General features: G+C 52.7%; 1 protein-coding gene and 1 long non-coding RNA gene across 2 annotated transcripts; one reads left to right on the top strand and one right to left on the bottom strand.

The window, feature by feature from the left end:
• Positions 1-220: 220 nt before the first annotated feature.
• On the top strand, positions 221-3740 carry LOC123465351. The gene is made up of 2 exons (XR_006640574.1): positions 221-3113; positions 3624-3740. It is a non-coding gene; the product is annotated as an uncharacterized LOC123465351 (long non-coding RNA).
• A 57-nt stretch (positions 3741-3797) lies between these two features.
• Positions 3798-7983, bottom strand: AZGP1 (alpha-2-glycoprotein 1, zinc-binding). The gene is made up of 4 exons (XM_006053615.4): positions 7850-7983; positions 5713-5973; positions 4707-4982; positions 3798-4093 (listed from the first exon to the last, which is right to left on the bottom strand). The coding sequence occupies exons 1-4, from the start codon at positions 7914-7916 to the stop codon at positions 3798-3800; spliced, it is 900 nt and encodes a 299-aa protein (XP_006053677.2). The 5' UTR covers positions 7917-7983.
• Positions 7984-12244: the final 4261 nt, after the last annotated feature.

Raw genomic sequence — 12244 nt, 5'->3', positions numbered from 1 at the left:
GGGATGAGTGGATAAAAAAGATTGAAATGCATCTTCTTCTAAGATGTGGGATTATTCAGCCATGAGAAAGGACATCTTGCTATTTTTGACCATACAGATGGACCTTGAGGATATTATGCTAAGTGAAGTAAGTCAGGCAGGAAGTTTCTGGATTCAACAGCCAGTCCTGGATTAAGCAAAGCTCTTCTGCTGTCCTCAGGTTCATTCATGTTGAGTAAGGATTTCCTTCCCTTTTAAAGTTGAGTAATATTCCACTGGGTAGATCACATTTTGTTGATCTGTTCATCCTGTGATGGACATTTGGTTCTTTCCACCTCATCTTTAAGAGGGAAATGACATGATCTTACTGTGTGGTCAGAGCACTGAGGCTGGTCGGAAAGGAGGCAGACTTGGGAGGACTGTGAGTTCCCGACAGAGGTGCAGCAAGACAGGTGCAGTCTGTAGGGAGGAAAGGGCTGGACTCAGCACAGTTTGGTGACATTCTTCATCCACTGGAATGAAAGGGAGGGGACAGGAACCCAGGGTCTTAGTTTGGGAAATTGGGAGGAGACAGAGAAGAAGGAGCAGAAGGAGGAGGAGAGAAGGATAGTGAAGGAAAGCGGTTTTGCTTTTCTTTGGGGATGGGGTGGAGCAGGGAAGATAATGCTGGAATTGAGACATCTTTAGGACATCCAGTGGGCAATGCTTGAGGATAGGAGTGAAAATGGAGTAAGGTGACCCCATAATTATAAAAGGGACCAACAGATACAGTGGAAGAGAAATGTCCTCCTTTCTCCTCTCACCCAGAACTCTCTGCCAAGCCCTGCGGGTTCTTAGCTGGACATATGGTGCCCTCTCGTGGTCATTAGATGCAGCTGCAACTGAGCCTGCACCCTAGGGCAGAAATGGCCTTCTGGCACGCTGAAAGCTGCAGTTGCGGCCATTAGCCTAAGAAGAAACTCTGACCTTCACGATGGATTTTAAGATCTGCACGTAAGGACTGGGTACTCAAAGGTCCAGAGAAGCTAACTGCCCCCTCGACACGCGCCGAGAGCCTAGGAGGCACTGTGGGACAGCAGGGGAGAAACAGGAGACCAATAATGGGAGGTTCACGCCTAACTTAGAGGAGTCCTATGCTTTTGGTATAAATATTATTGTTTATTGGAAAGCATTCACATAGAGGGAGCCTCCTAAACACAAGGCGGTGAGGGCTCCTTCATCCCTGCGGTCCTTTGAGGGTGGCAAGGCCAACATCGTGATTCTATCATCTTTCTCCACCAGGCCCCTTCCGCAGCCCCGGCTCTTTCTGAGAAGTAACCCTGCCTCCCAATCACACCTTTTTTCCAGGCCTGGGATTTAACACTGAGCAGGCCTGGCCGCTTATGAGTGTTGGGAATCTGAGCAGAGCTCCCAGGAGCTCTGGTTCCCCACCCCCACCCCCCAACCAATTAGGAAAAGTGCTGTGTCCATCCTGACCTCTGGTATGTGAGTTTTGACGTGCCCAGAGCTGGCTGCACGGCCTGGGGATTTGGAAGAGAAGAAAGAAGGGGAAGAAGGCAGCACAACAGAACCCAGGGAGGTGGGCTCGACTGAGCTTTGCTCATGAATCCTGAGCACTCTCCCCTGTCCTGTTAGGCACAACAAACCACAATCTTTTTCCTGATGGGGAGGGGCCTCCCATGGCTTTGAGTAAATGCTGGCCTGGTTCTCAGAGCTCCAGGTCTTCCACTGAGTTCTCTGCACAGATGCAGCCCAAGCAGCCGTTCCTCCTTCCTCTCCTCCCTCCGCTCTCCTGGGGCACAGCATCCTCTCACCCATTGCTCCAGCCACGTGGGCACAGACCCACGCTCAGAACTCAACCTCCTGATCTTGTCAGAGGGTTTGCAGGCTGGGTCAGGGCAGGTAAGGAGAGGATACTAAAAGGAAATAGCCTCGATATGTCTGATGATGAACCATAAGGTCTGATTGGCTGGAACTGCAAGTTCTAGCCTCGTTCAGCCAAATGGAAAAGGGCATTAGCAGAGAAGGTGTTTCAGCCCTATATCCAGTTGGTGTCTCCTGCCTAACTCGGAGCATGCCATCCCTTCACTCCAGCGGGTGAGCTAGCCCCAGAAGAGTCCTCCGGAGAGGGGTGAAGTGGTACTTAGGGACTGAGGAACTGCTGAGAAGGAGATAGCTTGTGGCAATGAGGCCCTCTTGGGGTGGGACATCCTCAAACTGCACTTGACGATGGTCCCACCTGCTGGAGAATCCGTTGGTGGTCTTTGCTGGGTGGGCAGGAGGTGGCTGTGGCAGGACCACACTTGGCTCTCTGGACCCCTCCTTCCTCCCTGCAGTGCCCAGTCACTGCCGATGCCCACGCCCCGCCCTCGGGTTGCTTCCCTTTGTCAGCATCTTGCCACCCTTATATCTTGGCTGTCTCATACCCAACTGGTCAGGAGCAATCTTTTGCCTCTTCTTGGTAAGCTATCTTAGGTTTCCCCTGAAATCTGAACCCCTCCAGGAGGTTTCTCTGGGTTTATCAGCAGCTCTGTGCCCTCTCCTTGTCCCCACACTTGGCCAGGACTCAGGTCTTCTGAGGTTTCTTCCCCCTTGTCCAGCCCGGCCCATGGCTCCTGCCGTAGGTGGGGTGGGTCTCACATTCCAGTTGGCCTCAGCCCTGGCCTATTCACATGGACCCTGGGTCTCCTCCTTGATCTAAATATTTCTTCCTATCACATGTTATGCTTTGTTCCAGTCTCATAATGTGTTGCAATATCAATTGCTACATTTTTACCCTTTTGACTAGTTGGATTTTCTTTGTAGCCCTCCTATTGGTCAGACTGGGCTTTTTTTTTTTTTTGCACTGGGGAGGTGGGTGGGGGTGTGTGGTATCACATAGACTAAAAAAGCTACCTCTTGGCATTGATTTTCAAATTGGATCAAAGTATTAAAAAAAAAAAGGGAGAATGGCTCTTAATTTTAGGTTAGGTCAAGAAGGAGAGGTAAGCAAGTGGGCTCAGAATTCTGCAGACAGGGAAGGATGTGTCTAAGGCGCTCAGCTTGGAGGACTGACTCAGTAGGAAGTAGGAGGCTGAGGCCGGGCTGTGAGGGCAGGTCCTGCCTGGGCAGGCGAAGCCTGGTAATAAGATCAGGTGAGTTCTGCTCTGTCTTTGGGGCTTAAACTTGTGGGTGAGGATGGGTGACAGTTAAAAAAAATAAAAGGGGGGAGGGAGTTCAAGAACAAGAGGGCCGATTCTGTGTCCCGGATGGATGGAGCCTCTGAAATGAGCTACGGTGTGTGGCCCCAGGTCAACAAGGTGTGGGGGAGGTCTGGGAGCTTGAGTGAAGGGTGGTGTCTACCGGGAGCTGGACTGCTGGGGAAACAGGTACAGAAGAGGCTTGGATTTGTATTAAAGAGACTGCAGAGTTCCACGGCCTCGTGACCGCTGGGGACATCAGCAGTGGGCACGCGTGAACAGTGCCCCTGGGACCGGCGGTCCAAGCCACGCTATGGTGGTGAGACACCCAGTAAACACTAAGAATTTCAGATGAATCCAGTGCTCAGAGAGGCAGGACTAATGACAAACTCTTACATTTCTACAGCACTTTGCAGTTTAAAAATAATCATTCTATAAGGCGATGATGCTGATTTGATCTTGCAGATTACATAATGGGTTTTTTGCAAGGCTGGTTGGCTGTGAGTCGGCTCAGCACTCGGCATTCAAGTCTTCCCTCTCAAATCCACCACCCGGAATCCACCGCCATCCCCTGGGCCTGGCCCCCGACGTTGACAGCGGCTCGGAGCGCCCACCTCTCTCATGGCGCAGAAAGGGTGACTACTGGGCTTGTTGCCGCGGGTCCCACGGGACGGTGAGGGGCCGGGTCAGGCTTCTGTGCTCCACGTGGCAGGAGTACGGGGCTTGGTCCTCAGAGGGGACCCCCACCACCACCCAGGACTGGTAAGTGCCGTCGCCGCTGGGGAGCACGTCGCCCCCTGACTCAGCCTCCTGGGCGTCGCCGGCCCGAGTCCAGTGCAGCCCGATACTTCGCGGGTAGAAGTCGTAGGCCAGGCACTTGAGTGTCCTCTTGTGCCCCGGGGCTGTGTGCCCGGTGACCGACACAGAGGGAGACTCTGTGGAGGGACAGGGTGTGGGTGCCGAGGGCTCGGCGTCTCCCTGCCCACGGCTCCCCACCCCAGCGTCAGGGGTGAGCAGGGCTTCTCCTCAAAGGTGCCACCCTTCCCGAGACCCTTCCCCACTGCGTCAAGGGCCCCCTGTGGCCACGCTCTTCCCCGCCCAGCTTGCAGCATGTATGACTTCCGAGGTCAAGAAGTTGTGAATAGGCCAAACGTTTTCCTGTTCTTTCCCCAAAACGGGCTCTGTGCCCCCCACCCCCGGTCTCAGCCCTGCCTCTTAGTTCTGTCTTGGGCTCCATCCATCCACCCCATCATCCTTCCGACCCTTCCCTGCTCAGGGCTGCGACCCTCTTCCTCGTTTCTTCTCCAGTCAGCCTCAGCTCGTGCCAGCCCATCCTGCTACCCCTGTTTCCATCCTTGTGGGGCAGGCATTGCACACACCTGCCTTCTCTCCATGGCCAAGCCGGGCGGTGGTGTCACTGGGAGAAGGGACTGCAGGGTCTGCCTGGGATGGTCTCCTGGGCACCCACCTGAGGTCGCCCTGGTCTTTCCCAGCAGAGCAAGGGAAGGTTGGGGCAAGGGAGGGTGGGGCATAGGCAGCAGCGGGTACCTTGTCGGTCCAGGTGGGTCCTGCTGTAGGGCAGGTACTTCCGCAGCATCCCTGGGCACTCCTCGTCCAGGTAGGCCTTGGCCCGCTGCACGTAGACTGCCTCTGCTTCCCACTTCCTCTTGGTGTTCTGAGCTGCTGGGTCCAGAGGGACCCAGGCTGGGATTTCTTTGTCGAACTTGATGAAGTCCTGGCCATCGTAGGCGTACCCCCAGAATGCTCCACTACTTTCGTTATTCCGGAGCTCACAGCCGAATGCTCCTTGAAAGGTGTGAGACCCTGCGCCCTCCCCCCGGCCCCGTGCAAGTCAGCCAGCCAGCTGGGCATCAGTTATGCCTAAAGAGCTCTTCCTCTTGCACAGTCTGCCACCAATAGCCTAGATAGCGGGGGCTTCCCTGGTAGCACAGCAGTAAAGAACTCGCCTGCCAATGCAGGAGACACAGGAGACCTGGGTTCCATCCCTGGGTTGGGAAGATCCCCTGGAGAAGGAAAGGGCAACCCCACTCCAGTATTCTTTCCTGGGAAATCCCATGGACAGAGGAGCCTGGTGGGCTACGGTCCACGGGGTCGCAAAGAGTCAGGTGGGACTTAGGGTCTAAACAACAATAAGACTAGACAACCGAGCAGTGTGTCCACAGTCGAGCAGCTCGTGACTGGGCGAGCCACCACGTGAACCCAGGACGCACTGCAGGCTGCCTTACTCTCCACCCCACATCCCTGGGCAGGGGTGAGTCTGGCACACAAAGCGGGACCGCCTTGGATGGACGGGGGTGTGGAAGGGAGAGCTCAGAGGTGCCCGGATTCGTCCTGACTCGGCCCTGGGAGTGAGGACGGGGAAAGCAGGCAGGCAAGTGAGTGTGGGATGCGGGAGAGGCACGCAGAAATGTCTGTGTGTTTCCGCTCGTGCTTCCCGATCCTCCTTTGGGAGGGCGTGCTTCCATCCCGCTCACAGTTGCGGGGCTGCCTCTTGAGTGGAGCCCCTGCACCCCGCAGCCCGCGGTCCACTCACCTTCTCTGTCCTTGTAGTGGTCCATGATGTCGCTCAGGGTCTCCATGAAGATGTCCTCCCTGGCCCTCTGAAGGGCGCTCTCCTTCTCCCAGTCCTCCATTCCTTCCACCTGACTCCACGGTGCCAGGGGCTCGGCCCTCCTGCCTTCACTATTGTAGTGGAAGAAGGGCTGGTCATTGAGGTAGGCAACAGCCTGGAAGCTGGGGAAGCCCTCACGGGGCTTGGACAGCCCGGTGTAGAGGAAGCTTAGAGAGTAATTCCCTGTGAAAGACGAGAAGGACTTTGAGGAGTGGCGTCCCCGCAGGCGAGTCCGGTGCGGGGCAGCAGGGGGCCAGGAAGGGAGGCCACCGGGCCTCCCCTCCTCAGCTCTGTCCACCCGCTGTCAGCCACAGACCGCCGGAGCCTCCCCCAAGAGAAGGGGCAGCCTTCTGTCCTGGGGATGATAGTTCAGAGCCTATTGTGGGCCTTCACTGCATCTTGTCTTCTTGACAAATAAGCAGATAGTATCTCTCAGCCTCCTTGTAGGTGTATTGGGACCAGGTGGTTGAGTTCTGTCAAAAGGAAGTGTGAGTGGGCGTGATGTCTTTTGGTCCAAGGCCCCAGGAGCTGGTTTGCTACATCTGCCTCTCCCCCTTTAGGCGCTGGCTGTGGAGGCCACAGGATGAGACAGAAGAATCCCAAGATGTAAACAGCCTGGATCCCAGAGTCATCCTATGGAGGAAACTGCCTGATGTGGCTTCAGTTTTACATGAGGACTTGCCTGATCTGTATGCAACTTCACATGAACAAGAAATAATCCATATCTGATGGATTAAGCCACCTTGAACTTTTTTACTGGAGCATAGCCTAGTCTAACTTGACAAATACATGTAGTTAGAAAGTGTCAGAAGGAGAATTTGCTAGAAAACTCAGGGAATGACCTAGAGTAGCTTGGCACAGGGTAAGACCAGGATGGATCTCAGAATTCCCAGGGCTGTAACTTGCCCTTTGGTGTGAGGTGGAGACTGGGAGGGGGGGAGCATTCCCACAATCGATTCCATAATTGATTCATCCTATAACTCACATGGGTGTTAATCATGTTGGAGGTCGTACGGCAGAATCCTAGTTCAACTATTATTTTTGCTTATTAGTTTCTAAATGTGATGACCGTTTAGCTCAGTAGACCTCAAGTAAAGCAGATTACCCTCCGTAACGTGGGTGGGTCTCATCTAATCAGTTGAAGGACCCAAGGGGAAAGACTGAAGTCCCCTGAAGTAGAAATTCTGCCTCAGGTTGCCTTCAGATTCAAGACAGCAGTGCCAGCTCTTCTCTGGGTCTCCAGCCTGCAGACCTGTCCTGCAGGTTTCTGACTTGCCAGCCCAGCCCCACGATTGTGTGAGCCAATTCTTAAAATAAGTCTTTTTCTCCAGAGTCCTATTAGTTCTGTTTCTGTGGAGAACCCTGACTGATAGAGAATTTGGTGTAGAGGGTGACATTCTAAAGGTGACTGATTGTTATAAAGTTAACATAAAACATAAAACTTGCACGGTTTTATCTTACATTTATTCATCCTGAAATTCTGTGTGCCAGAGCCAGACTCATTTCCCTGTCCTGGAATAGGCCCTTATTCCTTCCAAGCTCCAGCCAGCTTCTTTCCTAGTGACCCACCTGCCTGGCCCAGAGGAGTAATATCTGAACTGTGGAGTGAGGGATGAATTTTCTTCTGGAACCATCTCTCCAGTTAATCTGCCTTCACATCTGCCCCTTGGGGTCTCTCTCTCTTCCCCTGAGTCTCAGACAGGTCCACCCAGTGGTCAGAGTGAGGGAAGGGATGAGAGGTTCTGCTTGTGTGGTTCCTGCTCGGTTCGGGCTGTGTGACCCTGGGCAGGTCACTCTGCCTCTCTGGGTCTTAGTTTTGTTTATCCTGTAAATTAAGAGTTTTAGATTCTGATTCCTTAAGGTCTTACTTTGCCTGAGTCCAGAGGCTCCCTGAGTGCTTCTGGAAGTGTGTGAGTTGAACTAGTGAGCAGCCTGGGATACCTGTTCCTGTGTACCCTTGAGAATCCCGGCCACCTGGGGGCCCTTCTTGAGCCCATCTGTCCAGTTCGTTACCTCCCCTCCATTCTTCTCCAGACCCACTGCTTGCTTCCCCACTCACCATCCTGGGTCTCCTTGGGGACTGCGGGGCCCAGAAGTAGCAGCAGAGACAGCAGGACAGGCACCATCGTGCTCACCGTCCAGCTGGAAGGTTCTGGACTTCCCCCGGTCCTGGAGCAGGCAGCAGACAATGTGGAGAATAGAGCCAGGTGTAGCTACGGGAATGGCTGGGCTTTGAGCCTGGTCAGGGGTGGGGCCAGGGAGGGGCGGGAATCCACAGGCCAATGAGAGGTGTCAGAAAGGGCTACGAGTGAGAGAAGAGGGTGCACAGGCCAGGCTGCGGGGGGGTCTGTGCTCAGCGAGACTGCAGACCATCTGAACATGAGAGCTGAGACGGCTGATCTGGGGACCAGGGTTTGGGTACCCCAGTGTGGAAGAATGCCAGTGGGCTGGGTGTGTGTGTGGCAAGTGGCAGATGTCTGGGGCGTGTGTCACCCTTCCAGCCACTCTGACATCCCCACCCTGGGGTTCATAGGGGGAGCTGGGTATTGTCAAGCCACGCTTCCCCCTTCCCCACTGGCAAAGCCTGGGCCTGGGTAGACCCCAGCCCAGGTGCGACCCCCTCCCCACTCCACCCACCCCCGCTGCTCTGCCAGAGCTCTGCCTCCTGGCCCAGCATTTCCATCAAGGAAGCGGGCACAGCCAGAGGCCCCTTGTGCAGCGCCCCCAGCAGCAGAACAGGCGCACGTGGCCTGGGCTCAGGGGAGCAGCTGCTCTCTCCCTGGACACCGACTCAGGGGTCAGTGAAGCAGAGAAGCAGCCGCAGCAGACGACCCGTCCTGGGGGTCTTGGTGGCTCCTGGAGGCAGTGGGGCAGCAGTAGCCCTGGGGGCATCCAGCTTCCCCTGTGGTGTCTGGTGGCAGCAGAGGTGTACCCAGGACCAGTTGCATGGTGCAGTGCCTGGCAGCAAGAAGACAATCGATGAACATTTAGAAAAACAGATAATGGATCCGCAAGCAAAGACAAAAAGAGATGGCACCAGACCTACTTGAGGGGCACTGAGGCTGACTTGGTGGAAATGGATCGAGCAGTTGGGTGGTAAGATGGTAAATGCAAAAGGGAGGCTTGAGTCAGAGTTTTGGGGCCACAATTCTATGGGCGCCCAGTGTCCAAGGAACGAGGTACATTCCTTGATCGTGTCTTTTCAGTCCCAGTCTGTATTCTCTGCACACCCATCCCTCTCGGTCAGCAGTTCTTAGCCTTTTATGCCATCTACTCAGGCTTTCCTGGTGGCTCAGACGGTAAAGAATCCACACACAACGCGGGAGACCTGGGTTGATCCCTGGGTTGGGAAGATTCCCCTGGAGGAGGGCATGGCAACCCACTCCAGTATTCTTGCCTAGTCCTGTCCCTGTGGACAGAGGAGCCTGGTGGGCTACAGTTCTGAGACATGAGTCGGACATGACTGAGTGACGAAGCACAGCACAGCACAGCGATCTACTCCCTTGCTACTTATTCTCAAGATAATTATTATTTTTTTAATGTTAAAATTTTATTTATTTATAAAAGAAATTTTATGATGCTAAAGCTGAAACTCCAATACTTTGGCCACCTGATGCGAAAAGACCCTGATGCTGGGAAAGATTGAAGGCAGGAGGAGAAGGGGACGACAGGGGATGACATGGTTGGATGGTATCACCACTTGATGGACATGAGTTTGAGCAAACTCTGGGAGTTGGTGATGGACAGGGAAGCTTGGTGTGCTGCAGTCCATGGGGTTGCAAAGAGTCGGACATGACTGAGCGACTCTACTGACTGATAAAATAAATTAAAAATTTTCCTTCAAGGTAAGTTTTTTTTTGGCTGCTCCACGCAGATCTTAATTCCCCAACCAGGGATTGAACCTGAGTTCTCAGCAGCGAGAGCGCAGAGCCCTAACCACTGGACCGCCAGAGAATTCGCAAGATAATGTTTAATGCATAAAATAAAACATAGGATACAGAGAAAGCCCATCACATGCAAATGCAGGTTTTTCCATGCACTCCTGGGAGTTGATGGGCTGTCTGCAGTGGGGTCCCTCAAGTACAGAGCAACATGCTCTTCTAAAATGGCTGAGGAACTATTGAGAAGGAGGTAATTTGTGGCAACGAGCCCCTCCTGGGGTGGGGCATCCTCAACTGCACTTGAAGATGGTCCCACCTGCTGGAGAATCCACTGGTGGGTCTTTGCTGGGTGGACAGGAGGTGGCCGTGGCAGGACCACACTTGGCTCTCTGGACCCCTCCTTCTTCCCTGCAGTGCCCAGTCACTGCTGATGCCCACGCCCCGCCCTCGGGTTGCTTCCTTTGTCAGCATCTTGCTGCCCTCATATCTCGGCTGTCTCACAGTTGGCTGGTCAGGAACAATCTTTTGCCTCATCTTGGCAAGCTGTCTTAGGCTTTCCCTGAAATCCAAACCCCTCCAGGAAGCTTCTCTGGCTGTCTGAGTGGCTGTGTGCCCTTTCCTTGTCCCCACCCCTGGCCAGGACTCAGGTCTTCTGAGGTTTCCTCCCCTTGCCCACCCCGGCCCGCGTCTCCTGTCGTATAGGTGGCGGGGGTCTCACATTCCAATTGGCCTCAGCCCTGGCCTGTTCATGGGGGCCCTGGATCTTCTCACTGATCTAAAAATTTCCTCCTGTCATGTTATACTTTGTTCAAAGGTCAGAACAAATATTGCTTTGAAATATCATTCGCTGTGTTATTTCCTTCTGAGTTACTTGGTTCCTCTTCCATGACTAATTATTATTATTTAAACATTTCTCAGTGCACCAGCCCTGAGCACCCTGTCTCATGCAATGAACCTGGACTGGCAGTCTGTTTCACATATGATAATATACATGTTTCAATGTATGGCAAAACCACTACAATATTGTAAAGTAAGTAGCCTCCAATTAAAATAAATAAATTAAAAAAATTTCTTTATTTATTTGGCTGCATTGGGCCTGCATGCAGCACACGGGATCTTTAGTCTCTGTATGCAAACTCTTAGTTGCGGCATGTGGGATCTAGATCCCTAACTGGGGGTTGAACTCAGGCCCCCTGCGTTGGGAGCACGGAGTCTTACCACTGGACCACCAGGAAACCCCCATGACTAATGATTAAGGATGGCATTTCCATGTATTGTCTATCGAGTACGGGGTGAGAATAAACACTGCTATGAGACAGACCTACAGGACCGTGGCGTTTATCCAGGCCAGTGTTTCCCTGGGGAGCTCAGGACAAGGACGAAATCCAGATGTAGGCCTTCTTCTTCTTCTTTTTAAAAAATATTTATTTATTCGGCTGAGTTGGGTCTTATTCCTGGCACCCGAGATCTTTCGTTGGGGTACACGGACTGTCCAGTTGTGGCACAGGGGCTCGGTAGCTGTGTGTGGGCTTAGTTGTCCCTAACGTGTGGGATCTTAGTTCTCCGACCGGGGATTGAACCTGTGCCCACGGCAGGGAGAGCACGGGCTTCTAATCACTGGACCGCTGGGGAATTCCTGCACATTTTTTGTTTTAAATAAACTTCCACACTGTTACTTCCAAGTACATAATCTTTTTGCAATTCTTCCCTTTTCCCATTAATCATTTTTCAGTCAAAATTCTTTGCTTAAGACCATAAGTATTTTTTTTCAATGTTTGATTTATGCAAAGTCATATGGTTTTTAAGAATATTTTCCTCTTATTTTTCACACAGTGATTTTTTGTATCTTCCAGCTGGTTACTTTGAAGACATTTACCTCTTTGTCTCTCAATGCTTTCTTGACATTTCATTATTAAGTCAACATCCTGGAAAATGATGATTTTCCTTCATCCTTTCCTAGCCTTCACCACAGACGTCCATTTCCCATCATCCATCTTCCCAATAAAATACCTTATATGAGAACTTAGGCTAGATCTTCATTATTTTCATTATTATGACCGTAATACATTCACAGCTCTGCTGTGTAGTGAGCTATAATCATTTTACTTTCTCACACAACTTTTTATTTTTAATGGAGCTGATGGTTATTACTTTTCTATGTTCTTATTCAACTGCCTCACCAGTCATTTGAATCTCATCACAAGACATTCAGGAATCTTGGGTTTGACAGGTTGCTCTCCACACCTGGGATCTCCCTTCATCCTCATCACCCTGGGAACTCCATCTCTTACCTGTGTGGTACCTTCTATGTCCCAGAGGTCATATACACCTTCCCAGGACCAGCGTATCTGCCTTCTCTCTAGGTCACATGGTCTCCCAGGCCCAGTGCCTTGCAATGCGATTCTTTCCTTCTCCTGACTCCTCCCCTACCCTCGTTCCTGGTGGTCTCTCACTGTTCCCCCCCACAGACAGATCCATCCAGCTGTGGAGAGAGGGAGGGAGAGGCCAGGCCTCCTTCTGCCCCCACCCTTGGGTGACCCCTGCACCCCGGGCATGCTGCTGCTCCAGGGCTT

This window comes from Bubalus bubalis, chromosome 24, assembly GCF_019923935.1.
Source record: "Bubalus bubalis isolate 160015118507 breed Murrah chromosome 24, NDDB_SH_1, whole genome shotgun sequence".
In the NCBI taxonomy this organism is placed as follows: Eukaryota; Metazoa; Chordata; class Mammalia; order Artiodactyla; family Bovidae; genus Bubalus; species Bubalus bubalis.
Note: the sequence above shows the minus strand (reverse complement) of the source record. Positions and strands in the feature narration are given on the sequence as shown.

Coding starts and splice junctions, on each gene's coding strand:
- AZGP1 (XM_006053615.4), bottom strand. CDS start 7,916: ATGGTGCCTGTCCTGCTGTCTCTGCTGCTACTTCTGGGCCCCGCAGTC. Junction 4,983..5,712: donor CCACTACAAGGACAGAGAAG/GTGAGTGGACCG, acceptor GGGAGGGCGCAG/GGTCTCACACCTTTCAAGGA. Junction 4,094..4,706: donor GACCCACCTGGACCGACAAG/GTACCCGCTGCT, acceptor GTCCCTCCACAG/AGTCTCCCTCTGTGTCGGTC.